Below are 27,935 nucleotides of genomic sequence, written 5' to 3'. Positions count from 1 at the left end.
ATCTCTGAGTCCATGGGCCCAGGCCAGCCACTGTGTGCCCTGAGCCCCACTATTGTGCCCTGAGCCCCACCTCGCTGCTGCACCCTGAGCCCCGGCTCCCCGCTGTGGCCTGAACCCCGGCTCCCTGCTGCGCCCTGAGCCCCGGCTCCCCGCTGCGCCCTGGACCCCAGCTCCCCGCTGCACCCTGAGCCCCACCGCTGCTCCCTGAGCCCCGCCGCTGCACCTGAACCCCAGCTCCCCGCTGCACCCTGAGCCCCACTGCTGTGCCCTGAACCCCAGCTCCCTGCTGCGCCCTGAGCCCCGGCTCACCGCTGTGCTCTCGCTCAGGTTCCTTTTGATGATGGGTGTGCTCTTCTGCTGCGGAGCTGGCTTCTTCATCCGGAGGCGCATGTATCCCCCACCGCTGATCGAGGAGCCCGCCTTCAACGTGTCCTACACCAGGCAGCCCCCCAACGCCACTCCAGGTCAGCCCACCCCTCGTCCTTGTCTCTGCTCTGTGCACTTTATGTGTCCTCTGCAAGCATTTGTGAAAGTCACTGCTATGGAATATGTAGAAGAGAAAATTCAGGCCGTGTTTATTCATTTGGTTCTGATGATCACCCTCACTGTGCATTGTGTCAATATAAAGTGCAGCGTCTATTGGGCTATATGTCTGTTACCTCATATTCTTACCTAATTAGTGGTGCACCTTTTATGCATGTTTTTGCAGTTCCTATAACCATATTGTTTGCTCTCTGTCATCACCCTTAAAAATTATTTCGTGTATACGTTTCTATACAAGCAGTAGGGTCCCTGCCATCATAATGCATCGGGACTAAATATTAATTATGCTACTAAATGGTGATTTACTTATTCTGTCATTGCTGACCATTTGTTTTCTCTTGGTTTGCTTTTTATTCATTCATTCAACAAGTATTTATTATGCATTCACTTGTATTCTGAGTACTTATAAATAGAGCACATTTTTGCACAAGTTACATTTGGCCTAATTAGGGAACATTACCCAAAGTGATGCCACAGACTCAAAAAAAATTAGTGGTTTCTTAATTCTTACAAAACTGCTTTCCCTATCTAAAATTCTCAGGTACTATGGAGCGTGATTTCAGGCCTCCCTTGGGACACAGGCTGGTTCCCTATTGTTCACATTATATGTGAGATGTTTTCCTTCCCTTTGAGGGCACCTTCTGAGAAGGAAGGGATAGCAGGGTGTCTGGGCATTGCTCAGTAGAGCTCCTGTCTTTCGGCCACTATGTGCTGAGGTGAGGTGACGGGCGTCCTTCCTGTGTTTGCTGCCTTGCTGGACACAGTCTCCACCTAGGCAGTGGAAGGCGGGGGCTCTCTCTTTTCATTGCACACGCCAGGTAGGCACAATTCTAGGAGCAGTTCTTGCCTTGGTTTTTATGAAGTTTCAGTCATGCAGGATGAATATGTCCTAGAGATGTACTCTACAGTGTAGAGCTTATGGTTAACAGCACTGTATTGTCCACTTCAAACTTTATGAAGACGGTAGCTCTTACATTAAGGGTTCTTAGCACCATAATAACAGTAATAAATTTGGAGGTGATGAATAGATTTATGGCATATATAGTGGTGCCGACTTCATAGTGTGTATTTATCTCCAAACTCACCAAGTTGTATCCATTAAATAGGTCCAGCTTTCTGTATATCAATCATAAATTAAAAAAAAAAAAAGCATTGGGGGGATTGAGTGTAAGTTTTCTCACTCCTGTTCTCCTGAGGACATGCTGTTCTCAAGATGCAAGGGGAGTGGAGACATTTATTTTTTAGGTCTTTTACAGTTTTCTTCCACCAGATACTCCCCAGGTTTTTTTTTTTAATGTTTATTTATTATTTTTGAAAGAGAGACAGAGTGAGAGCAGGGAGGGGCAGAAAGAGGGAGACACAGAATCTGAAGCAGGCTCTAGGCTCTGAGCTGTCAGCACTGAGCCTGATATGGGGCTTGAACTCACAAACGGTGAGATCATGACCTGAGCCGAAGTCAGACACTTAACCGACTGAGCCAGCCGCCCCTCCCCAGTTTTTTTTTTTTTTAAGGAATCACCTTTATTATTTTTTTAACGTTACTAAAAGATCTGAATATGTATTTTGCGTAACAGTTCAGAGGCTGTTCTGCGTTAAAAGCTTTCAACCAGGGTTAATACCACTTTTCACGTGTAAGTGGATTTTTATTCTTTCATATTCCAGCATCAGGTGAAGTGCAAATTTTCAGTTAAAGTTGGGGGGGGGTGCAAAATCAGATTTCATCTGGATTAGTCTGAGCCCATCTCCCCCCCCTCCCCCCAAGAAAGAAACAGATCAGAGAAATTGGGTCAAAGGCTTCTAAATTTCTTTTTTTTCTGTCGTCACTTCCTGCTTTTCTCTCCCGGGTGCTTTGCCAAGTGCATTAACAGCATTGACTGTGCTGAATTTTAATCCCTTCTGTATACTTTGGGCCCCCCAGTGAGCCCATGCTTCAGTATGATTCACATCTCAGGCACCAGGCAGTCTCATGTCTGCCAGCTGAGGGAACTGGTCAGCCTGCGGTCGGGATTCAGAGTGGCCACGCTTGGAGCCCGGAGCCCCAGCCTGCCGGAACTGCTCACTCAGTCCATACATACTGCATAGCTGCTGAGGTACAGCAGGTGCATGGGACACTGCAGTGCGGCCTGGGTTCCAGCCCTCACCCACTTGTGTGTTGCACAGTTTGCACAACTGTGAATGAAAGCCTGCGCAGTTGCACAAATGGTCACCAACCATGGTGAGAGCTATGGAGGAAAACTTCAGGATGCAGGGAAGCCATGTGTGTGAGAGACTCAGTCTGGTATATGGGTGGATGGGACTGAAGAGTATGAATGAATGTTTAAGTGGCAGTGAGTGGGGAAGGAGTGAGTGGGGAAGGGACCAAGAAGAGAGGCCCTGTGGTCTTCCTTTCCTGCCAGCCTTTACTATGTCCGCCAAGTCTCTGGAGCTGCAGAGCTCCAAACAGCTGCTGTCCATCCTGTGGCCACAGCACCAACTGCAGGACACTAGAAGATGGCATAAGTGTAGGGCAGGAGAGTCCCAAGTAAAAAATATCAAGTCCCTTTGTAGACAGTGGAGAAAGACCAGAATTGCCAGTGAGCAGCTGTTCAGGGCAAAGCCCAGCCTCTCAAACATCTCGGGCACTGTGGTTTGACCCCATTCTACCTTGTAGTTGGAGGCATTTGGAGAAATGGGAGGCATTCATTGTCTTCCAAGGCCTGCCATGATGTAGTTACCATTGGAGCTGATGAAAGGGCCCATTCACCACCTGCTGGGAGACATTGATTTGGGTGCCCCCACCCCTCTAGAGTGAGTCGTCACCCTCTTTCTTCCATTTGTACATTTCATGCAGACCCATAGCAGTATGAAATAGCCAATCCCCAGATATACCTATCAGAGTATCTTAAGAAAATAAGACTTGCTTTGTGCCATAGGAGTGTGTGGTTTCCATAATTTCACTACCAAATCAGGGTCTGTGTCCTCTGTCACAGCACTAAGCTTGGAAGCAATGTAAGCGCTTTGATATGATTGTTTAGAACTAGTCATAAAAAAATAGGGCCTGTTGGGTTTTCAGTGATTCCAGTGTAGATACCCGCTTCATCCTGTCAGTGGGATTCATGCCGTCTGCAGATGTTTGTTGAGATCCTGTAATGCTCAGGGCACCATGCCCTTGGGAGATATGCAGGGTAAGAAGGCCATGCAGGGCGTGGCAGTCTAGGAAGAGAAACTCCGTGCACTGACATCATATGATAGGTTCACAGGATAAATATTATGCAGAATAGACCACTCAGGAATATGGTATCTTTGTGAGACACAAGCCAGTATTTGTGGACTTGCTGGGGTGGCTCCCTTTCTCCTCTGTTGATCTGGGTGGGGGGGAGTGGATTTGGTGAGCTTTGCTTATGCATGAAGAAGAAAAGGCAGAAGGTTTTAGAGAACCCTACTAGCTCACTGGAGGACGGGGGAAAGTGGCAGCTCACCGTCCTGGAACCAGCTCCCCAGGCCAGCGTGGCTGAGTGGAGGAAAGCAGATCTACACCATTGCAGACCTGCTCCTACCTGGGACAAGGGGAGGAATGTGACCTCATCATTGTGGTTCTAGGGGGCTGATGCAGGTTGGAGCAAGACCCAGGGGAAGATACTGACAAACGAGGTGTGTAACTGAAGTTCAGAAGTAGGGCTCCAAGTCTGCCCAGGAACCAGAAGAAACCAAGGCTGAAGCTTAGGGCCTACCATTAGCTCATTTGTGCCTTGAGCTAGGTGAGGGATGTGCAGAGAAGCCGTGGTCTGGGAAACAAAAAGAGGCACCTGGACAGGGGCTTAGGAGGTCTAAGGTCTGTGAGATCAGAGTGGGCCACGTCCCTTCTGAGCCTCAGCACTTTATCTGCAAATTGGAATCATATAAAAAGTGGTTAGAGTGGAAGAGAGCCAAAGCATAAGAGACTCTTAAAAACTGAGAACAAACTGAGGGTTGATGGGGGGTGCGAGGGAGGGGAGGGTGTGTGATGGGTATTGAGGAGGGCACCTTTTGGGATGAGCACTGGGTGTTGTATGGAAACCAATTTGACAATAAACTTCATATATTGGAAAAAAAAAAAGAGAAAAGCACTCCTCATTTTAGTCTTTCTATATAGAGGCAGCCAAAATGTCACTGAAGAAAGCCAGAGCTCCCTAAATGCTGTCTCCCCCCTGGCTCCAATCTTTCCACATCAGGCTGCTGACAGGGCCCATTGGACATGTCCTCCTGGGTAGGGAGAAAAGATAGACTTCACTCATTCATTCAGACATTAGCTAACTTGGCAGCAGCCGCTGTGTTCACACAGGAGGAGGGGTGTGATGAAGACGTCCACACTGCTGCCCTTTCACAGCTTGTGGCACGAGGGGTGGGATGGGGAAGAGGGTCAGAGGTACAGGCTTCCAGTAATAAGGTAAGTAAGTTCATGGTCGCTATAGTTAACAATACTTTACTGCATATTTGGAAGCTGCTAAGAGGGTAGATCTTAAAAGTTCTCATCACAAAGGAAAAAAATATATATGTAACCACGCAAAGTGATGGATGTTAGATAACTTTGTGGTGATTCTTTTACAATGCATACGTATATATCAAATCATGATGTTTATATCTTCAACTTACACAATGCTTTGTGTCAGTTATACCTCAGTACAACTGGAAGAAAAAAGGAACTTTGAGAACAATCAGAAAAAAAAACATAAAAGCCGTGGTAAAGCAGAGTTGTGGGTCTGAAGGAGAGCAGGCAGGGCCTGGATTTCAGGAAGGTCTGAGTGGTGGCCTGAACTGAACATGGTGCCCACAGGATGAATGTGGGGACGGGGGAGGAATGGGGGCTGCCAAGAAAATGATGTCTCTTCTTTATGGGATATTATGTGGTCACCAAAGTTAATGGTCAAAATCAAGGCCATGTAACTGGCCAGACAACTGTAAAGCCATGTTCAGGGAAGAGGGCAGTGGGTGACGTGTTATTTTGAGTAGTTGATTCCGACTGTGTAATCGCACAAACGCATAGAGAGAGATCAAAGAGAACAGTCAGTAATGACATCGGGGGTGTTAATGCGATCTGAGTTTTCTTGAAAGATGGTTTGCTTTAATACTGGTTAAGTGACTAATACTGATTTAAAAAGATAGAAGATGCAGCATTCCATCCAGTATTCCACTGGGAGATACATTTTTCTTCCTTTCCAGCAGTGCATTTATGGTGAATTTGTTGATGGTTTCCTGACTGTTCTAATGTCTCAATCTTGTACCAAATCTATGTCTCAATCTTGTACCAAATCTGTCAACCTGCAGTGACTCTAGTGGTCTGACTGAATGACTCCAACTGCAGGAAAATGGAAATAGTGGGGAGTGTGTTTTGACACTTTAATAACCTTCCAAACCAGGGCTGAGACACAAACAGAGCTGCTTCAGTTCTGGGGCAGCCTGTTTTAGAGCCAGGGGAATAAGCATAAGTGTTCAATGTGACGGTGCTTCAGGTATGTGGAGACGGTGATGAGACAGCCCTGCAGTCACCTGTCGCCATCTCTGACCTCTGCAGCTCTAAGGTGTTCATGGTTTACTTTCCAAAGAAACAGTGGGTGAAGAGACCCAGGTGGGTCGGGGGTGGGAGGGACCCTGTGCTTCCCCAGGACTCTCAGCCATTCCCCTCTACTCTGTTGCTCTCGGGCACCCCCTTCAGGATGAAATTAGTTTAGAATTTATGTTTTTGGTGAAAGAAAGTAACTGGAAATCTTTAAGTTATTTGTTTTAAAAGTCACAAATGCCTGTGTACTGATACTGATATACTTTTCACAGCTACCAGGGTTCTCCTTACCAGTTCACCCCAATGGCAGAAGGTGACTAGCTGACCAGATAATTAGGGTTGGTGGAGAGGGTGGTTTGAGATCGGTTTCATCTAGTGAAGCCCAAGAATTATTGCCTCACAGCATTGAGTTCCTCCTTGATACTTTTTCCCAGAAAGTTCCATGTGTCTGATTTTTCTGCCTGTGTGTCTCACTCTTTCTGCCATTGTTACTCTGATAATTCTTTCGAACTCTGATGCCACCTTTTTTTTTTTTCTATGACAACTTAATTGCTATTTTTTACCATTTGCATTACTCAGTTCATATAAAGTAGATACATCTAGAGTGTTCTCCCATATAAAAATGGGGGTTTAATTTTTTTTCCGCCATTTGAAAATGTGAGGTTTTTGTTCCCTCCATAAAAGCATTTACTATCTTTAGCTACTAGAGATAGATAACACACTTCACACAGAGTGCAATTCAAAAGGAAAGGCCTTTTTTATAGCCTGTCCTGTTGGTAGGCAGCTCATGTTGTTACTTTAATAATGACAGCATTCCCATCTATAATCTTTGATCACCGGGGACAGAAACTTCTAGCACAGTTAAGTCTCCTGCTTCTTATTCTGCACTCTGCCAATGACAGAGAGAAGACAGAGTCTGAGCACCCAGTCCACGTTCGTAAAAACTGCTCCTACCTCCGGGAGGACGACACAAATCTGAAGTGTGTTCCTTACATGGTTCCAGCATGCAGAGCTGGTCAGACAGACTGTCCCCACCCCCTTTGCTTGCAGTTAATGTCCTTAGCTTACCTTTCAAGTCTGCTTCTTCACCTGTCCAGGCCACCTCCCCGGTCTGTCATCGTGAACTTTTCTCCCTAAATTCTTTGAAATGACTTTAGTCATTTCAGAGTTGAAGTAAGGACACACTTGGGTCAAACTAGACAGAGGGCAGAGAGGTGGCAGAGAGGTCCTCAAATGACGGTGTGTACCCACACAGTTTCCTTCTGTCACCTGCCAAATGTGTTTTTAGCACAGGTGCCGTGTGTTAAGTGCTGTGCTTAGCCTCAGTGCCATACAGTGGATATTAAACAGATGACCCCTGCCTCTGGGCTCCTGAAGGACAGCGAGATGGTGTGATGGCAGCAGGAACTCCTGACCTCTGCTCTAGTAGAAAAACGTGGAAGCTATAGATCCCACAGTTAAAAATGATGAAGTTTGAAATTCTTTCTCTCTTATTTTACACATTTGGGTCGTCTGTGGAACTTCAGCCAAAATCCAACGTGCATTTTCCATTTGACCTGCCTTTTACCTTTTCAGTTGACCTTTTATAAACTTTTAGTGTCCTCTAATACATTTTCTATTTTTTTTTTTTAGACTTTTAATGTCTCAGGGAGGTACTTTCAGATGATATGAGATATGGTTTTGCTGTCTGCTGTTTGTTGTATATCGGTATTTTAACCCTTACATCTCTGTGGAGGAAAAGCTGTCTGGTGGGAAGGTAGGCTGGCTACTCATTTGAGACCCTTGAAGGTAATCGTTATTCCTGAAAACAAAATGAGCTTAGCACTGGGTTTGTGGCCGACAGGGATGTTTTATTAGTTCCAAAAAAGGAGGAGAGAAAATCCTATCAAGTGACTGACGGGATCCTACTAGTCATTGGGTTCGAGCCCACCTTCCAGCTGATGAGCCAGTTCTCTGTGCTCTGTTCCCCACCCCCAAACTGGCCTCCCATTTGTCACCAGACGTTGCAGTGAAAGAAAGTCAGCTCCAGTGTTACTTTTGCCGTCCGTGGGTGACTCTGCCCAGCATTTTAGTTTGTGAGGCTTCTCCAAACCGGGGGAGCACATGATAAGGTGGGAAGAGGAAATAGCATGTCTGTCCCAGGTTCGGTTGATAACGACTGGCAGAGGGGTAGACAGCAGGGACAAAAGGAACACCACTATTGAGTTTGACGGTTTATTATACATGTCTGTAGTGTTTACTCTTGGGGTTAAGAGTAACATGTCCGCATTCTAAATCCGCATCAAAGATGGTAATAAACTTTTTTCAAAGACAAGAGAAACATGGAGGAGTTATAAAAGCAAACTATGATGGCAGTAGAAGACTACCTACAATATATATTACAGTGACTCTAAATGTGTTAAAGTATCATCAGGTTGTGTTAGAAACCCAACTTCTTACTGCTTTAAAGAGAGACGAAGAACGTAACAGAAAAGGAATAGGAATTCCTTAGGGGGTGTTTAGCAGAGAAGTAGAATGATCAAAGGTGATTTGACAGCAGCGGTGGCCTGGGCGAGGGTGGTGGCAACAGAGCGGCGTGGGGTCCTTCTGGGCTTAGAGCTCACAGGACCTACAGAAGAGTTCAGGTGAAGGGAGGGACCTAATCTCTTTATGACTCCGATTTCTCTTCTGAGACAGAGAATAATAAGTTATGAAGGTCAACAGGTACTTCTAAAGTGTCTAGTTCTTGCTACTCAAAGCTGGGGCTGGTGGCATAAGTGCCTCCCTAGGAGCTTGTTAGGAGTGCGGACTCTCTCGTGGTCCCCCAGACGACCTGCTGCATCAGCATCTGCATTTTAACAAGATCCCCAGTGAGTAGAATAGGACCGCACAGGGGAGTACTAGGTGTTGGATAAGGAACAAAATGCGGGGGCCAGTGATGGCAATAAGTAATCTCATAGAAGCTAAACATCAAAACCTGTGGATGAACCATTGAGATCCACAGGACCGGAGTAGAATTTAGTCCATGTGTCTGCTGGGCTGATGTGACGGCCATTGTTCTTTTTCTGCCTTGTGTTCTAGGATTTGCTCTGTGGAATACCACTTACCACTGAATTCTTAGCAGTTACTTTGGCTTCTGTTTCAAAACATTGTCAGAAGTGAGCAAAACTACTTTCTTCCCTCAACTTCTGATTTATACAACCAGGAAAGAAAAAGTCAAGACTTTTGGTGGAAGGGTTTTTTTTTTTTTTTTCCTACTTAACCTTGCTCACAAAGCTTGGTGACACATTGGGGCCCCAGCGTTCACGTGTGTCTCAGCTGTGTTTCAACTGCATCATCTCTATAAAACTCTGACGGGTCAGGATGAAATTATTAGGTACCTAATACAGATATTCCTTTTAACTCCTTCCCCCTCCTCCCAAAGAAGCAGTAGATTAAGCCTCCCCCCCCCCCCCGTTTTCCTTGTGATGGGTAATACATCCAAGTCAGTTCTTCTCCTGGTTCCCTTCTTTCACCTTACCGATATTTTTTAGCAGCTATTTATCTTTGAAGACATAATCCATGATTTTCTGAATATATACACATATATAAAGGAAGCCTTTTTCACACTATTAAGATAGTCGTGTATTGTGAAGACATAACTTGAGTTATGTGTATTGAATAACTTCAAGTGTGTGAGACAAACACTTAGAAATGAGAGGAAAGAATGTGGAGTGCCCTTGCATTACTATTGACTTGATCGAAGTATAAAAGTTAACGGAGCTCTTAAAAGAATTTATTGAATTGTACACCACAAAGAAAATCAGGGTAGGTTTACAAAAGCAGAAATCACATACCTCAGGGTCTGGGCTAGGATGCTCTCGGGTTCATTTCTGTCTTCATGCCTCTCTATCAGATCTTGGGAATGTGACTCAGTTTCCCTAAGCTTCAAGCTGCTGACTGTGAAGCTGAGATCATAAGAGACCTTCTTAGGGTGATTGTGTATGAGTTGATCCGTAGACTCTGCTTAGCTCCAGGCCTGAGGCAATGCTCCCTAAGTGGCAGTAATTGCTTCTCCTACTGTTTCTAAACCTTGTAGTTTTAGGAAATCTATAAATGAGCAAATAAGTCATCTGCTCCCACTTGGGAATAAAAGAATACCCCCTACGTCATTAGCTGAGCAAATGAAGGAGAGAAGTGAGGGAGGACCCCGAGGGCCTGGTCTTCACCCCACCACATCCCAAGCCTCCCCACCCAATCTTCCCAACTCAGCAAGGGGATAGTCTGTTCTGCCAGTTGCTCAGGCTAAAAGCCATCATGACAGTTTCTTTTGTCTGCCCCTCTCCTGCTGCCTCCTTTTATCCAGATTACCATAGGAGTCTCCTCACTAGCCTTCTTGCTTCCCCCTTCTCCAGCTTTGGTCTGTTTCCAACAAAGCAAATGGTCAAAGAGAGGTCCCGGCTTCTACTCACAACTCTCCAGAGGCCACCCCCCCAACTCCCCTGTTCACAGTCAGAGGCCCTTACGGTAGCCAATGAGGCTCCTCTCCGTCTCTTACGTCTCCCCCTCCTGCTACTCTTCTGTTCCCACATACCTCTCCTGCTCCTGTCCTCCCGGCTCATTCCACTCCCACCACACACTGGCCTTTGCTTTACCTCAAACCTACCGGGCTGTGATGTTGGTGTCTTTTGCACTGTGATTTCTTCTGCCTAAAAGACTCTGTGTCCATCTAAACCCACCCTGCCATGTATACGTGGTGTGCTTCCCATCACCCTCCCCCACTGCACTCATGGTACGCTCCTTCATAACCCTCACCCCAGGTTCACATGGTGTGCTCCCCCATCCTCCTCCTTCTAGGTACACATGGCTGCTCCCCAATCACCTGCCCCCCCAGCACGTACCTGTGGTGTACTCCTCATCACCTACTGCCCCCAGCTACACATGGCTGCTCCCTCATCACCCTCCCCCACCATTTACACATCGTATACTCCCCCACATACATCTCCTCCATCACCCTCACCCCAGGTGCAAGTGGCCCCGTGTGGCTCCACTTAGGTACAGATTTTTTTTCGATACATAAAGTACAGTACTGTAAACGTATTTTCTCTTCCTTGTGACATTCTTCTAACCTTTTCTCCAGCTTACTTTATTGTAAGAATGCAGTATATAATACACATAACATACAAAATATGTGTTAATTGACGGGCTTTGTTGTCATTGAGGCTTCTAGTCAACAGTAGGCTATTACTAGTTAAGTTCCAAGGGAGTCAAAAGTTATGCACGGATTTTAACTGCACAGGCAGTCGGTGCTCATCACCTTGGTGTTGTTCGAGGGTCAACTGTATTTTGGAATTTTTAAGTCTCTTGAAGGCTTGTCACTTACAGGGAAGAGTTGGAGGGTAAATTACAGTTCACCTGGTCAGTTTCAGCTCTCAGCTCAGTGGCAGCTACCGGTCCTCAACTCAGGCCCCTTGAAAGGCCGCTGGGCACATATTCCTTGGGGAGCTTGCACATAGCAAGCAGGAGCAGGGTGGGCAAAGGGACCCTGTCCTCCAAATATAGGTACTGTGCACTCTGATGGTGTTTGCTGCTACTGACTAAAGAGGCAGGCAGCCCCTGTCACACCTCCCCACGCTGTTGCAAGTGTCTCCCTGCTCTGGCTGAGGTGGCCTCCAGGGCACTTATGTGGCCAGTGCCCTTCTCCCCATCCCTTCCTTTTTCACTTTTTTCCCCTTTAAGAGCTAGACAGTAAAGACCAGGATGTTCCAAACCAACTGCATACACCAGAAAAGTTAGAAAGAGAGCGTGCATCCCAGGGAAAAGCTCAGAAATGACCTGAGAAGTCCATAAGTTTATGTTTCAGGCTTATTCTCAGCACAGAGACAGGCTACAACAATTAACTTTATAAAATAAAAATAAAAATATTAGCAAAACAACAGTAAACTGTCGGGAAGGAGAGGAGGATGTTATTTCCATAGTTACCACATTATTAGATTCAAATGTCTGATGTTCAACAACAACAAAAATCACAAATCATACAAAGAAACAGGAAAGTATGGTCCATTCAAGGCAAAAATTAAATAAAGAGACTGTTCCTGAAAAATACCTAATGGTACATCTGCTAGACAAGTCTTTAAAATACGTGTCTTAAAGGTGCTCAACAAAAACAAATAGCTCAAAGAACTACAGGAATATGTGGAGAAGGTCAAGAAAACAATGTATAAAAAAATGGAAATATCATTAAAGCAATAACCTAAAAAGATAACAACAAGGAATTCTGGAGCGAAAAAGTACAATAAGTGAAATGAGAAATTTACCACATGGATTCAAATACAGATCTGAACAAGCAGAAGGAACAATCAGGGAACTGAAGACAGGACAATGGAATTGATCAGGTCTGAGGGACAGAAAGAACAAAGATTGAAGAAAAGTGGACAGAGCCTAAGAGTCTTGTAGGGCACCATCAACCAGACCAACATATGCATTGTAGAAGTGTCAGAAATAGAAGAGAGAGAAAAAGGAGCACAGAGAATATTTGAAGAAATAATGTTTGAAAACTTCCAAAATTTTATGAAAAACATGAATATAAACATCCAAGAAGCTGGACAAACTCCAAGTAAGAGGAACTTAGCCACACCAAGGCACATTATGATCAACCTTTCAAAAGTCAGAGACCAAGAGAGAATATTGAAAGCAACAAGAGAGAAGTGAATCATCACATACAGTGGATCCTCAATAAGACTGTAAGCATATTTCTGGTTTTTTTAATGTGAGTTTTTTTTTTTTTTAATTTACATCCAAGTTAGCATATAGTGCAACAATGATTTCAGGAGTTGATTCCTTAATGCCCCTTATCTATTTATCCCATCCCCCCTCCCACAACCCCTCCAGTAACCCTCTGTTTTCCATATTTAAGAGTCTCTTATATTTTGTCCCCCTCCCTGTTTTTATGTTATTTTTGGTTCCCTTCCCTTGTGTTCATCTGTTCTGTGTCTTAATATCCTCATGTGAGTGAAAGCATATGATATTTGTCTTTCTCTGACAAATTTCACTTAGCTTACTACCCTCTAGTTCCATCCACATAATTGCAAATGGTAAGATTTCATTCTTTTTGATTGCCGAGTAATACTCCATTGTGTGTGTGTGTGTGTGTGTGTGTGTGTGTGTGTACCATATCTTCTTTATCCATTCATCCATCGATGGACATTTGGGCTCTTTCCATACTTTGGCTATTGTTGATAGTGCTCATAAGCAGATTTCTTATCAGAAACTATAGAGGCCAGAAGGCAGTGAACTAATATATTCCAAGTGCTAAAAGAAAAAAATCTGTCAACCAAGAACGCTGTATCTGGGCAAAACCTTCCTTCAGAAGTGAGGAAGAAACTGGGGTTCCTGGGTGGCTCAGTCAGGTAAGCGTCCGACTTCGGCTCAGGTCATGATCTCACGGCTCGTGAGTTGGAGCCCCACGTCAGGCTCTGTGCTGACAGCTCAGAGCCTGGAGCCCACTTCAGATTCTGTGTCTCCCCCTCTCTGCCCCTCCCTCACTCACCTCTGTCTCTGTATCCTTCAAAAATAAATAAACATTAAAAAATTAAAATTAAAAAAAAAGTGAGGAAGAAACTAAGACGTTGCCAAATAAACAAAAGCTGAAGGCGTTTGCAGCCAGTAGACTTGCGCTGCCAGAAATGCTCAAGGGAATCTTGCGAGGTGAAATGAAAACACACTAGAGAGTAACTCGAAGCCATACGGAGAAATAAACATCTCAGAAAAGGTAAATGCCTTGGCAATTGTAAAAAAGTATTATTGTAACTATTGTTTGTAATGCACTTTTTGTTTTTTACACTGTTTAAGAGACTAATAAATTTAAAGAAAAAATAATTATTAGTGTAAAAACTAACATTAATGTAACATCAGTTTGTAACTTAAAATTTTGTTTTCTATATAATTTAAGAGATGAATGCAATTATGGAAAGAGCCTAAATGTCCATCAACTGATGAATGTATAAAGAAATTGTCTATATACACAATGGAATACTATGTGGCAATGAGAAAGAATGAAATGTGGCCTTTTGTAGCAATGTGGATGGAACTGGAGAGTGTTATGCTAAGTGAAATAAGTCATATAGAGAAAGACAGATACCATATGTTTTCACTCCTATGTGGATCCTGAGAAACTTAACAGAAGTCTATGGGGGAGGGGAAGAAAAAAAAGAGGTTAGAGAGGGAGGGAGACAAAGCATAAGAGAATCTTAAAAACTGAGAACAAACTGAGAGTTGATGGGGGGTGGGTGATGGGTATTGAGGAGGGCAGCTTTTGAGATGAGCACTGGGTGTTGTATGGAAACCAATTTGACAATAAATTTCATATTTAAAAAAAAGAGATGAATGCATTTAAAATAAATAATTATTTATGTTTTAGGGTACATCACATATGAAGATGTAATTTTGTGACATCAGCCATTGAAAGGGAAGGGACAGAATTGTAAAGGAGCAGAATTTGTGTATGTTATTGAAATTAAGCTGGTATAAATTCAAATCACAGTGTTTAAAATTTTTTAAAGTTTTTTTTTTTTTTTTTTTTTTGTGAGAGAGGAACAGAGTGAGAGCAGGAGAGGGGTAGAAAGAGAGGGAGACACAGAATCTGAAGCGGGCTCCAGGCTCTGAGCTGTCAGCACAGAGCCTCATGCGGGGCTTGAGCTCATAAACCATGAGATCATGACCTGAGCTGAAGTCAGATGCTCAGTCGACTGAGCCACCCTGGCGCCCCCAAATTACAGTGTTTTAACATTAGAGTGTTTCATATAATCTCCATAGTAACCACAAAGAAATAGCTATACAATATACACAAAAGGAAATGAGAAAGGAATTAAGCATTTCACTACAAAAAAATCAACTGAAAACAAAAAAAAGATGGTAATGTAAGAAATGAGGGACAGAAAAACTATAAGGCATATAGGAAACAAATAGCATGAACAGAAGTCTTTCCTTATTAGTGAATACTTTAAATACAAATGAATGAAACCCTTCAATCAAAAGAGATTGGAAGAATGGATAAAAACACATGATCCAACTATATGCTGTCTACCAGAGACTTTTTCAGGTCCAATGACACAAACAGGTTGAAAATGAAAGGAAGAAAATGTATTCCATGCAAACCGTACCTAAAAGAGAGCAGGGGTGGCTATATTAATATCATGCAAAATAAATTTAAATAAAAAAAGTCTTAAGAGACAAAGGATATTCTATATTAAGAAAAAATTCAATACAGCAAAAACTGACAGAATTGAAGGGAGAAATAGCCAGTTGTACTATAATAGTTGGAGAATAACGGATAGAAAAATCAGACAGAAGATAAGGAAATAGAGGACTTGAACAAAATAAATGAACTAGATCTAGCAGACATACAGAATACTCTACCCGACAACAGAATACACAGTCATACACACGAAACATTTTCCAGGGTGGACTGCATGTTAGGCAGCAAGTGAAGTCTCAATAGATTAACAAAATATATATCATACAAAGTATTTTTTCTGACCACAACATGATGAAGTTAGAAATTGCTAACCAAAGGAAAAATGGAATATTCACAAAATTGTGAAATTAACACACTTTTAAACAACCAGTGGATCAAAGAAGAAATCACAAGGGAAGTTATAAAATACTTAGAGACAAATGAAAATAAAAACAAAACACAGCAAAACTTATGAGTCAGCAAAAGTGATGCTAAAGGGAAGAGAAACTTTATAGCTATACACAGATTAAAAAGCGAGAAAGACTTCAGCAACCTAAATTTATAACTTACAGAACTAGACAAAGAAGAACAGACTAAACACAAAACTAGCAGAAAAAAAGGAAATGATAAAAATAACAGCTAAATGAAATAAGGAAGAAAAATAAAAGGACAAATAAATAAAAAATTGGTTCTTCAAAAAGATCAATAGAATTGACAAACCTTTAGCTAGATGGACTAAGAAAAAAGAGAAGGCATAAATTACTAAAATCAGATGAAAGTGTAGGAGTGCCTGTGTGGCTTGGCCAATTAAGTGTGCAACTCTTGATTTCAGAGCTTAATCTCAGGTCCTGAGTTCAAGTGCCTCACTGGGCTCCGTGCTGAGCATGAAGACTACTTAAAGTAAGGGAGGGAGGGAGGAAAGAAATGAAAGTAGGGACATTTCTACCTTCTATAGACATTAAAGGATTATAAGAGAGTGCCATGAACAGTTGTACACCAAAAAAAAAAAAAAAAAAGGATTAGCTTGGTAAAAAGAACATATTTCCAGAAACACACAACCTACCAAGACTAAATCACAAACAAATAGAAAATTTGAATAGCCCTATAATTACGAAGGAAATTGAGTCAGTAATCAGAAAATTCCCAACAAAGTAAAGCCCTGAACCTGGTGATTTCACTTGTGATTTTTACCAAAAATTTAAGGAAAAACCAGTAACAGTCTCTCTCAAACTTTCCCAAAAATTGGAGAGGAAGCAACTCTTCCTAACTCATTCTGTGAGGCCAGCATTAATAACCCTGACACCAAAGCCAGACAAAGACACTACAAGAAAAAATTACAGGTGATTATTGTCCCCAGTAGACATTGATGAAAAAACCCATGACAAAATACAAGCAGAGAGAATTCAGCAGTATTTTTAAATGACCAAATGGGACTTACTCCTGGATTGCAAAGATTGTTCAACTAATAAAAAATCAGTCAGTATAATACACCACATCAACAGAATGAAGGGAAAAAAAAATATATGATTATCTCAATTGATGCAGAAAAAGCATTTGATGAAATTCACCATTTTATGATAAAATACACTCAACAAACGGGGAATAGAAAGAAATAACCTCAGGGTGCCTGGGTGGCTCAGTCAGTTAAGCATCTGACTTTGGCTCAAGTCATGATCTCACAGTTCGTGAGTTCGAGCCCTGTGTCAGGCTCTGTGCTGACAGCTCAGAGCCTGGAGCCCGCTTCGGATTCTGTGCCTCCCTATGTCTCTGCCCCTCTCCCCCTCTCAAAAATAAATAAACATTAAAAAAAATTTTTAAAGAAGGAAACTACCTCATCAAAACAATAGAAAAAAAATCAAGGAAACCAAGAGCCAGTTTTTTTGAAAAGATAAAATTGGTAAACCCTCAGCCAGATTCATCAAGAAAAAAAGAGAAAGGACCCAAATAAATAAAATCAGAAACAAAGGAGAAGTAACAACTGACATTACAGAAATACAAAGGGTTATAAGAGAATACTACAAAAAATCATATGCCAACAAATTGGACAACCTGGAAGAAATGAATAAATTCCTGGAAACATATAATCTTTTTTTTTTTTTTTTTTTTTTTTTCAACGTTTTTTATTTTTTTTATTTTTGGGACAGAGAGAGACAGAGCATGAACGGGGGAGGGTCAGAGAGAGAGGGAGACACAGAATCGGAAACAGGCTCCAGGCTCCGAGCCATCGGCCCAGAGCCTGACGCGGGGCTCGAACTCACGGACCGCGAGATCGTGACCTGGCTGAAGTCGGACGCTTAACCGACTGCGCCACCCAGGCGCCCCTGGAAACATATAATCTTCCAAAACTGAGTCACAAAGAAATAGAAAATCTGAACAGACCAATTACTAATAATGAATTTGAATTATCAATCAAAAAACTCCCAACAAATAAAAGCTTAGGACCCGATGGACTCACAGGTGAATTCTACCAAACATTTAAAGAAGACTTAATACCTATCCTCAAACTATTCCAAAAAATGGAAGAGGAAAGAGAGCTTACAAATACATTCTACAGGGCCAGCATTACCCCAATACCAAAACCAAAGACACCACACACACAAAAATAATAATAAAATAATAATAAAGAAAAGAAAACTGCAGATGATATGATCTCATATGCAGAAAATTCAAAAGATTTGGGTCTGGGTGATTCAGTTGGTCAAGCATCTGACTCTTGATTACTGCTCAGCTCATGGGATCGAGCCCCAGGTTGGGCTCCATGCTGAGTGTGGAGCCTGCTGGAGATTCTCTCTCTCTCTCTCTCTCTCCCTCCCTCTGCCCCACTTCCCCACTCACACACTCTCTTTCTCTCTAAAATAAAAAAAAAAAGAAAATTCTAAAGATTTGACAAAAAAAACTTCTAGGTATAATAAATGAATTCATCAAAGTATCAGGAAACAAGTCAACACAAAAATCAGTTAAATTTCTATACATAAGCAATGAATGATCTGACAAGGAAATGAAAAAAAAAAAACAATTCCATTTACAGTAGCAGTAAAACATAAAATAATTGAAAGTTTAACCAAGGAGGTGAAAGACTTGTACAGTGGAATCTACAAACATTGCTGCAGGAAATTTTAAAAGACATACATAAATGGAAACTGATCCCACGTGCATGGATTGGAAGACTTAATATTGTTGAAATGTCAGTACTACCCAAAGCATTCTACAGAGTCTGTGCAAACCCTTTCAAAATCCCAATGACGTTTTTTACAGAAATAGAAAAATCCATCAACCTCAGAGGACCCTGATTAGCCAAAAGAGCTTTGGGTTCCAGAGTTATGTGCCACAGAATCGCGAGTACATTTTGGGGAATGTTTTTGAAATCACCTCTCTCAAGTCTGTGGACACATACCTGTTCTTGCCTGGCCTTCTCTCTCTGGTTTTCACACATGCAGTGAAGTGTTCCTTTTGCCCCTTATGCAGATGAGTCAGAACTGAGTCCGTCTCCTCACTTTCTCTTCTCCATGGGAGCCTGAATGGTCAACCAAGTCAGTGTCTTGTCAGGACTCACTCTTTTAGCCAAAAGAGCAGAGATCTAGCAAATGTCTGCTGGCGTCGCTACCCGGCCAGGGAGCCTTTAGCGGCTCAGTGAGGGTCTATCCTCTGTTCCTGCTGCCCTTCCACCTCCACCACACTCTTTCCAGCATGTTCCATCCATGTGTTTGTCAAGTGTTTTCACCCAAGGGTTCATATTCCTGACGAATACATAATTTGTCCACCTTCTATCTGTTCTATTTCTTTAATATTCCAAGTGCCTCTCCAACTCCAATATTTCAGTCCCGTCCTAATTCCCAGCAATATCCAGGAGCTATTACTGTTAACATAAAAAATGCCAATTAAATTGGACACACTTGGGCACCTGAGTGACTCAGTCGGTTAAGCATCTGACTTCAGCTTAGGTCACCATCTCACGGTTCGTGGTTCAAGCCCTGTGTTGGGCTCTGTGCTGACTGCTCAGAACCTGGAGCCTGCTTTGGATTCTGTGTCTCCATCTCTCTCTGCCCCTCCCCCGCTCATGCTCTGACTTTCAAAAGTGAATAAACATTAAAAAAGGTTTTTTTTTAAATAAATAAATACATAGGACACACTTGCCAGTGCTTCTTATTATCCTCCAGTGTGAGTGGCCCTGATGCACAGATACACAGCCCGACGCAGCCCCATGGCCTGTGACAGGGAATTCAGGTCATCATTGAATGCCTCTGTCCTCAGGAGTGATGGGCAGGGTTGGTGCAGGCTTGCGGAGCTGGGACAGCCTTTTCTTTCTATCATATCAGAAATAAGTGTTTCTTAGGAAACTGCCAAGTGTGCCCAGCACAGCAGAGTGGGGACAAAGTCCAGAGCTATGGCACCAGTCATCCCTCTTCAGCCGTTCATCTCACACATTTACGGAAAATCACATGGCAAGTGCCATTCTGGGCTCTGAGGGTTCCAAGATGAATGAGCCTATCCTCATGTGCAGGAGGCTCAGAAAATTACACTGCTCTGGAGGCAAAGAAGACAGGGTACCTAATCCAGCCAGAAAGGGAGGGGCAGGCGGTGAGATGGAGCTTCCTGGAGTTGGTGATTCTGGTCTGAGACTTGAAAGACAAGTGGGATTTAGCCGCACAAGAGGCTAGGATCGGGGTGGTGTGGAGACGGAGGAGTGTTCTGCATGTGGGACAGCCAGGAGATGCTCTCTGGTGAGGGTCAGGGAAGAGGTGAGCAGGATACAAGCAACCAGACTCTTGTTAGGAAGGGAAGAATAAGGCAGGGTGATAAGAAACAAGACTGAGGTAGGTAAGAACCTGATTATGGAGCGTCTGTTATCCCTCATAAGGGAACTTAGCTTATAGTCCCGTGAGTGAACTGGGGAATATGGCGACCTCGACCAAGAGCGGGAATAAATATAGGAAGTCTGAGTCATAGTGGAAAGGTTGAACTGCGTGCCTGCTCTTTAGGCAGGTTTGAGAGACCTGCCTAAACCTTGAGGAGATGGATGTAGGAAGTCAGGATATGGGCTCTGATTAAACTGAGAAAGCTGGCAAGAGCCCTGGAACTCGTGAGGGCTACCTCCAAGTGGGGGTAATTACAAAGACACGTGGAAGCTGTTGGGAATTGGGACAGCCTGGGGCTGGTAAGCTTTCTACATCTCGTGGGTCACATGGTCTTCCTGAGGCTATCTCCCCCTCTCCCTGCATGTTCACTCCAGTCTCTGCTGCCAGCCAGATTCTTCTGCATCTCAAGTAAAGATTGGCCCAGCTCAGTTGACTTGTGACAGGATCACTGTTAATTAAGAAGGCTTGGCCACCAGACCATCCTTCGGCATAGGTGGGATGGTTCAACTTAGGATGAGCTGCTGTCAACTGATGTCTTTAAGATATTCTTACTCACCTTTGCTGAATCTAGAGTCCCTTCTCAAATCGTGCTGAGACTCTCAATGAGGGAAGAGATGATGGCATTAAAGAATGCAGTGACTTCAGTTCTCTGGAGACAAGACGATGTGCCAGGGATCAGAGTGCAGCCCAGGTGGGAAGCCTGTGTCATGACAGTTCTTAGTCAAGCCCTTGATTTGGAGGATAGAGATCACAATGTAAGCCCGTTAGGTCACTAGTCTTCTCTGGTTTTCCCATCCCTCTCTAGCCTGAACTTCCAACCCCCCGTTCATCACCCTCTTGTGAGAGACACTTGTCCCAGCAGAAAGAGACTAGGCTTTCCAGTACATTCTTGTGTTCAATCCTGGTGCTTCCAAATATCAGCTGTGAGGCTTTGGCAAGTTACTTCATCTTCCTGAGCCTCCGTGTCCTCAAGAATATGTATAAAATTCTATCGGATCCCGTTTCTGTCCCCTTACTGTCCCCCTACCATACCCATATAACATGTATGCATACCCATGTGTACATACATGTAATACAAATGTAATAGACATTGGCATTGCAGACGCTCGATGCTTGAAACAGAAGGGGCAGCTATGAGGCTGACATGGTCTAACTCACCTCTCTGAATCCTTTCCTCTCCGACTAGCGTAGAAACAGTCTTCCTGTAACTCCAGCTTCTTCACAGAATTCTCTGTATGTTTTCTTTCTCTGACTGCACCATCTGCCACGAGCCTTCAGTCCTGAAGGGCTATTTCTCTTCTCCCGTGTCCCACCTGCATAGGGTGAAGAGATGGTACCTGGCTTCCACCCTTGTTTGTAAAGTCCCTTTCACATTGAACTCCATGCCAGTGGGCTCTGTCACTCCTTGTCACTATTTTGCTACCATCTGTGGCCATCTCTTCTCTGAGGATTTGGAAATCTCTCTGCTCAAATAACCTAGCACCAGGTTCACTGCATATAGAGGTTTGCTGCTGGGAGCACCCCACTTCTCCTTCCCACGCAACCATGGGTCCCCCTGTGCTCCTTCTCAGAACTGCTGCCTGTACAGGTCTGTTTGCACATTCAACAGAACAAACCCATGCCCTCTTGTGCACTAGGCTCTTTGCTAGGCAGTGGGCTGCAAATGTTGAACCAGACCTATGAGGTCCCTGCCTTCACTGAGCTTATGCTCTTCCTGGAAATCCTTTCTCTTTCCTGTAAATGTGTCCCTACACCCTTCAAACAACTGCAAGCATTTCCCATCCTTAAAAATACGTCTTTCTTCTTCCTGCTTCCTTGTCAGCTACCACCCACCCCCTCCTCTAGTCGTCTCCTTCCGTCCCCTGAACAGCCTTTTCCCCACTGCAGTTCGTGCCTGTCACTGTGCTAAAACTACCTATTGATGAGAAATCCCAAATACCAACCATATCCACTGAAAATTTGCAGTTCTTATTTTGACCTCTGTGAGGCACTATTGGCAAGTACCAGTCACTTCTTCCTTAAGGATTCTCCTTTCCCTTTGCTGCCATGACCCAACCCAGGCTTCACTGGGTGACGCTCTTTCTCCCCAGTCTCCTTTGTGTCCTTCTCCTCCACCTTCCATGCTTTGTGTTCTGTTCTGTCTTGAACGTTGGTCTTTGCTATGGTTCTCTTCTCAGCCATCTTTTCTCTCTCCCTGCACTCTTCCTGGGTGGGGGTAACCTAATCTATGTTTTTATTCCCACTTTTACACAGGAGTCTGGAAGCTGCCTCAGCTCCAGCAGGCCCAGCATGAAGCTTTCATTGGCCTTACCCTTCCCCTGCACCTTCTCTTTCCCCTGCACCCTCTCCTTCTCTGCACCCTCTCCCCTGCACCCCTTTCCCCTGGACCCTTCTCTTTCCCATGAACGCTCTCTTTCCCCTACACCCTCTCCTTGCCCTGAACCCTCTCTCCTACACTCTCACTTTCCCCTGCACCCTCTCCCCTGTATCCCCCTCCTTCTCCTGTACCACTCATTCCCCTGAACGCTCTCTTCTTCCTATAGCCTCCCATTCTCTCCTCCTCTTCTGCTCTCATAGTCAAAGAATTTCATCTGGTCTTTTCCAAACCAAAACAGTTGCTTGGCTTTTTAAAATCTTTAAGTAACTTTTTATTTGCATAAAATATACAGGGATCCAGAGATAAATAAGTCATAATCTCTATCCTTGGGAAACTCTTGGTCATGGCTGGTCACGGGCTTGTAAACAAATGCATCCCAAGCATGTGGGAGATGTACCGATAGAAGCAGGTGCTGTCTGTTGGACCATCCAGGTGTGAGATAAGGTGGCAGTTGATGAAGGTGGCATTTGTGACTTATTGCTCTCCTGCTGACACCCTGGGCATCCTCCCAGTAATCTGACCTTTATTCAATTAAACTGTGGCAAGACAGATTTGTGGGGGATGGGGAAAGGTGGAGGGTGGGGGTTGCCCTACCCAATCAATATGCATACAGGGATGACTTCACTGACACTCCCAGTATCTTTATGGCTTAAATGAGGCCTAACTCAAATAGACCTGAGTCTACCCACAAAATTAGCCTAGCCCAGGACATACCCAAAGCTCACATTTTTTCTCTATTTATATATTCAGTATTCTGTAGTGTTATCAACATGATCAGCGTAAGCATATCTAAAAAATAGACTCTACAACAGCAGCTCAAATATTTCTGCCCATTAAAATGAGAGTTCGGCTAGATCTGAGACAGCGTGTCCAGATTGTTCCCTCTTGTCTCCTTCTTCGCTCTCCACAATACCGTGTCCTGCACCCAGGCCTGCATCCCGTAGCCTTGCCCTTGGAGAGCTTCTCTTCCGGCAATGCCAAAGACAAATAGATTCCGTAGATGCATCCACCCACCCCTCCGGCTTCTGCTCCCATAGGTTGCCTCCCTGTCCATGAACTTGGGCTCACCCAGATGACAGGTAATCACCACCCTGATAAAATGTTAACCCAGCAGAAGGGAATGGAGACCACACTTCAGAATGTACCTCAGCAAACTGGGTTCTCAAGGGGTTTGTGGAGCTGCCAGCGATAATTCTGGCCAGGAGTCAGGAGACCAGGGTCCTCCTGTGGTAGATAGTTGCAAGGTGGCCTACTTTACTTGCCTGGCTTTCTTGACTCTAAAGTGTGCACGGGGCGGTCTGCGGGTAAGTTTTTAGCACATGCCTCCCCAGCTCTGTGCAGGGCTTCCTTGGTTTATCACTCAGGCTCTGGTTTAGTGACACTGGAGGCCCACCCACCCCCAACATGCCTGATCCCGTTACCGTCTGTCCTGTTGCATAGCCAGCCTGGTGAGTCTGTGTGTGCCCTTTCATCCATCTGCACCCCAGGACAGCAGGAGCGCCATGAGGCCAGGGACTCGCGCGGGGCTCGTGCTTGTCACCTATCCCCATATCTGGGCATGCTAGCCCTCCATACGTGGCAGCCGAGTGAACTGTTGGCGTGGTGGTTCTCCGTGGCCCCTTCAGCCTGGCCATGCCCTGGCCATGCCCTGGCCGTGATGGGCAGTGGGTTTTTTTTCTGCTGTCTCACATCCGCTCATCTGTCTTTTCAGGGGCCCAGCAGCCGGGGCTGCCATATTACACGGACCCTGGAGGACCAGGGATGAATCCTGCCGGGAATGCTATGGCGATGGCTTTCCAGGCCCAACCCAACTCACCCCAGGGAAGCACAGCCTACCCACCGCCCCCTTCTTACTGCAATACACCCCCGCCCCCATATGAACAGGTGGTGAAGGCCAAGTAGCAGGGTCACCTGCCTGTGCGACCTCACAGGGGAACAGGGAGGGGCACTGTCACTCCACCTCTCTGTCCCCATCAACGTTTGCTTCCAGGAATTGTCTTCTGAGCCACTAAGGGCAAATTCCTCTTTGATACCTTCAAATCAAGCACAGCCCCCTTTCAAGTGTTCCATGGAGGACCGATATTTGAATTCACCCCGTGTCTCCTCTGTTACTTCTGTTTCTGATGTAATCTGAGCTCTGGCAGAGTGTGGACAGTCCCCGAGGGTTGACACCTTAGATCCTCGGGGAAGAGACTAAGGAGGATGAGGCAAGGCAGGGCTGGTGTGTGCAGGAGAACACAAGTGAGCACACGGAAGGGACCGCTGCTAGCCTTGACAGCTTCCTCCCAGGCACGCAGCAGGCAGCTCGTGGAAACGAGGCCCCACAGGCTCCACTCTTTGAGCCCCTCGTCCTGTGGGCCTTCCTCTTCAAGAAGCCGTTAGACTTGTGGTGTAGAAGAAACTTCTTAGCACTTTCTGTCTCCGTTCACTTCCTAAGAATGAGGGAGGCCGCCCTTCTGCACAGCCAGGGCTGGAAGAGCTCTTTTCCTCAAGATGACAGGATCCAGAATCCGGCCAAGTTGGATGTCTACACTTACCTGAAAATGACTAAGGAAAGTTACTTAAGTTTATGAGGAATTTCTCTCTGCCTCAAACTGGGACATTGCATTTTATGTCCCAGAGCTCTTGGTCTGACTTGGCAGAAATAAAATGTTTCCCCGTTTTTTAGTGAGTTTGCGGACACTCCTGTAGAGAGAGTCCTGTCCTTTGAGGTCAGACTCAGAGTGTCTTCTCGGACCGGCAGCCACCCTCTGGCTTCGTCATGACCAGAGGTCTCCACACCCTTCCCCGAGGCAGCCCCGGCAGTGGGTTGTGATGGACATTTGCAAAGCAGAGAGGCACATCTGGCTGGGAAGTCACATCAACCCCTGGGAGAGAGGAATCCCAGCAGGGTCTGGCCGGCGGTTTTGAGCCTGGGGCAGCAGGCCCCTGCAGTGGTTTGTTTGATCTCAGCAGGAGTGTGTGTCTGACAAGGGGAAAGCTTGCTGGAAAAAAAAGAGGAATGCAAAATCCCAGGACTGCAGGAAGATCTCTTCAAAAAGTACAGAATAGATCTCACTGACAACTAAATCAACATTAGAATAGAAGATGTGGTTGGAAATGCAAATCCTGGCTAAGAAACAGATCTCACCCTGGGATCCAACAGTAGCCCTAGTCAGGGAGGTCCTGTTCCTCTGCAGTTAGTGATGCTGACAGTGCGTTTAAACCCAGATTGAGATCTGACCGGTTGTGTATAGGAAGGCAGAGCAGCCTAGCCAAGGTGGGTAGATCCCTGTGTGTGTTTAGTAGTGGGATAGGGTGGGGGGCAGGGGCTTATTTTTGTAATGAGCTAATTGGAGCCTCTTGCGAAATTGTTACGCATTGAACTCAAGCAATTTTGTTACTCATTGAACTTGAGCGTGGGAACATCCCGCTGCAGTGGATGCTGAGTCCCCCAGACCAGGAGTCCCTTTCCTACTGGGATCTCTGTATCAGGGGAGGGCGTGAAATCGGGATGGGGCCGCAGCGACGGCTCTGACTTACCTTCCCTCTAAAGATGGAGAGTCTGCCAGCCTCCCAGGGGATTCCACAGGAAACGCTTGGAGCCACACGAACACCGTTGGAAACACAGTTTATAAACACAGATGCTGCTGCTGGTGTCTTTCAGCCACCCTCCTGTGACCTCCGAACTCCTGTCCCGGACTGCAGTTCCTCCCCACACTGGAGTCCTGGATTCAAGTGAGACAACAAAGCACAACGTTGCCGTTTACAACCAAGGACAACCACAGGGGTCCAGAAGGTTCCTCTTCCTCCAGGTCATTCGTTTTGCACTTTTAGTTTGAATTTCTCCCTTCACTTTTTTTTTTTTTTAATAAGCACAGTAAGAGATGCCCCTGGAATTGGATCCGGGTGCAGTTGAATAGGCACCCAAATATCCATGACTTAATTTTGTTTATCTTTTTTGATAGCAAATGATCTCAGAGACTGGATGATTTAGGTAGTGCTCAACCGCTTTGTATTCTGTGTTTGTGAAGAAAAATTTCGTTTTCCCTTGAACCTGGATGAGAACCCTGCTACAGTGAACACCCATACTGTGTGTAGAAATTCCACTTGTGGTGACATTTCCTGGCCATTCTCATTTCCTCTGTGCCGTCAGTGGACTGTGTCCCCCTCCCGGAGTGAGTCCAGCTCCTGGCGTGTTGATGTCTTAGAGAGTCAGTGGTTAGGAGTAAACCGGGAGCCAATCTGTGCTTGTGTTCTCTCTGCAACATTTGGCTTCTTTCGCTTTTCTGTTCTCTTTTGATAGGGTCCTGTTTCCTATGTATGCAAAATAAAAAATAAATTTGGGCACGTGCTTTGATTGTTTTTCTGGGAAGGGGAAAAGCAGGTGGAGATGATGTTTCTAATGAAGAAGGGCGTACAGAAGGTCCTGCTTCAGCCCGGTGGGGGTGGGGCGGAGTGGGGTGGGTGACCCACTCAACCTCAGGAGCCCCAGAAATTAGATGCTGTCAAAGAACATTTCAGGAAGGTTTGGTGCACCAACATATTTGAAAAATCTATCTAAGGAAAAAATTATCTGAAGTGGAAAGGCAGAAGCATTAATGAGCTAAACTCACAGGTGATACCAAGGTTAGTTATCCAAAGGGCCTGGATCTGCTTTCCATAGGTAGCTGATTTTAACGATGCTGCTCTGTGGGGTCAGAAACTGTATTTCTGTCACAGATCTATGGAAGGATATAGTTGCTACGGGCAAGCTGCATTTTAGATGAATCATTAATTGAGCTGATGTTTATAAAGAAGCATTTTGTCTGAAAACAGGACAGGAAATAAGCCAAAAGAGGTCACGCAGCTTGCTCATGGTGAAGTCTAGGCTAATTTACACACCTAACCTGGATACCTCATCAGGTCATCAAACTTCCCCCAGTAAACTGGAAGCAGCCTTATTTCCAAGTCAAAGGTCATGACTTGAGAAATGCAAACTGAGTGCAAACTTATATCTGTTCCTCCCAAATTTCACTGAACCTCAAAAAAACCTGTAGTGGCTTTCACGGTGAAAACGTACAAGAACAGAAATTCTGAGTGATTGCTGAAATAGAAGATGGCAGGGAGGATTGGTTGAGAAAACTTGAAGCTGAAAATGTTCAGAGAAGGTGGCTGGGGAGGTGAGAGCTTTACAGAGACTCCACAGTAAGGCCAGCAGGTGCAGAAGGCAAGCATGGCCAGGGCGTGCACCTGATGGGTGTTCTGGAGAACAGCTATGCCCGGGGTGCTGTGTTTTCTGTCCCTGGTTCCCAGGTGAGGGGAATAGCTAGCTGCAGGAAGTGATGGCCCTGAAGCCTGCTTTCTCACAAAGGGGGCGCTCTGCATCGTAAGGTGTTGGGAGGTGGGCTACCCACCATTAGTTAACTTTTACAAGTGAATTAGGCATTTTCAAATGAATCAGTCAATGAAAACACTTTTAGTCTGGGCTAC

General features: G+C 44.8%; 1 protein-coding gene across 1 annotated transcript in view; it reads left to right on the top strand.

Annotated features, from left to right (window-relative positions):
* VOPP1 (VOPP1 WW domain binding protein) overlaps positions 1-26,807 on the top strand; it is a 110,357-nt gene extending 83,550 nt beyond the window's left edge. Inside the window, exons 4-5 of the mRNA XM_042914157.1 lie at positions 328-464; positions 24,196-26,807. Coding sequence (XP_042770091.1) covers positions 328-464; positions 24,196-24,386 — 328 coding nt within the window. The 3' untranslated portion in view covers positions 24,387-26,807. The remainder of the gene's footprint in view (positions 1-327; positions 465-24,195) is intronic.
* The last annotated feature ends 1,128 nt before the right edge of the window (positions 26,808-27,935 follow it).

Source organism: Panthera leo, chromosome A2 (genome assembly GCF_018350215.1).
Source record: "Panthera leo isolate Ple1 chromosome A2, P.leo_Ple1_pat1.1, whole genome shotgun sequence".
Classification (NCBI taxonomy): Eukaryota; Metazoa; Chordata; class Mammalia; order Carnivora; family Felidae; genus Panthera; species Panthera leo.
The sequence above is the reverse complement of the archived record's forward strand: the minus strand, read 5'-3'. Positions and strand labels throughout refer to the sequence as shown.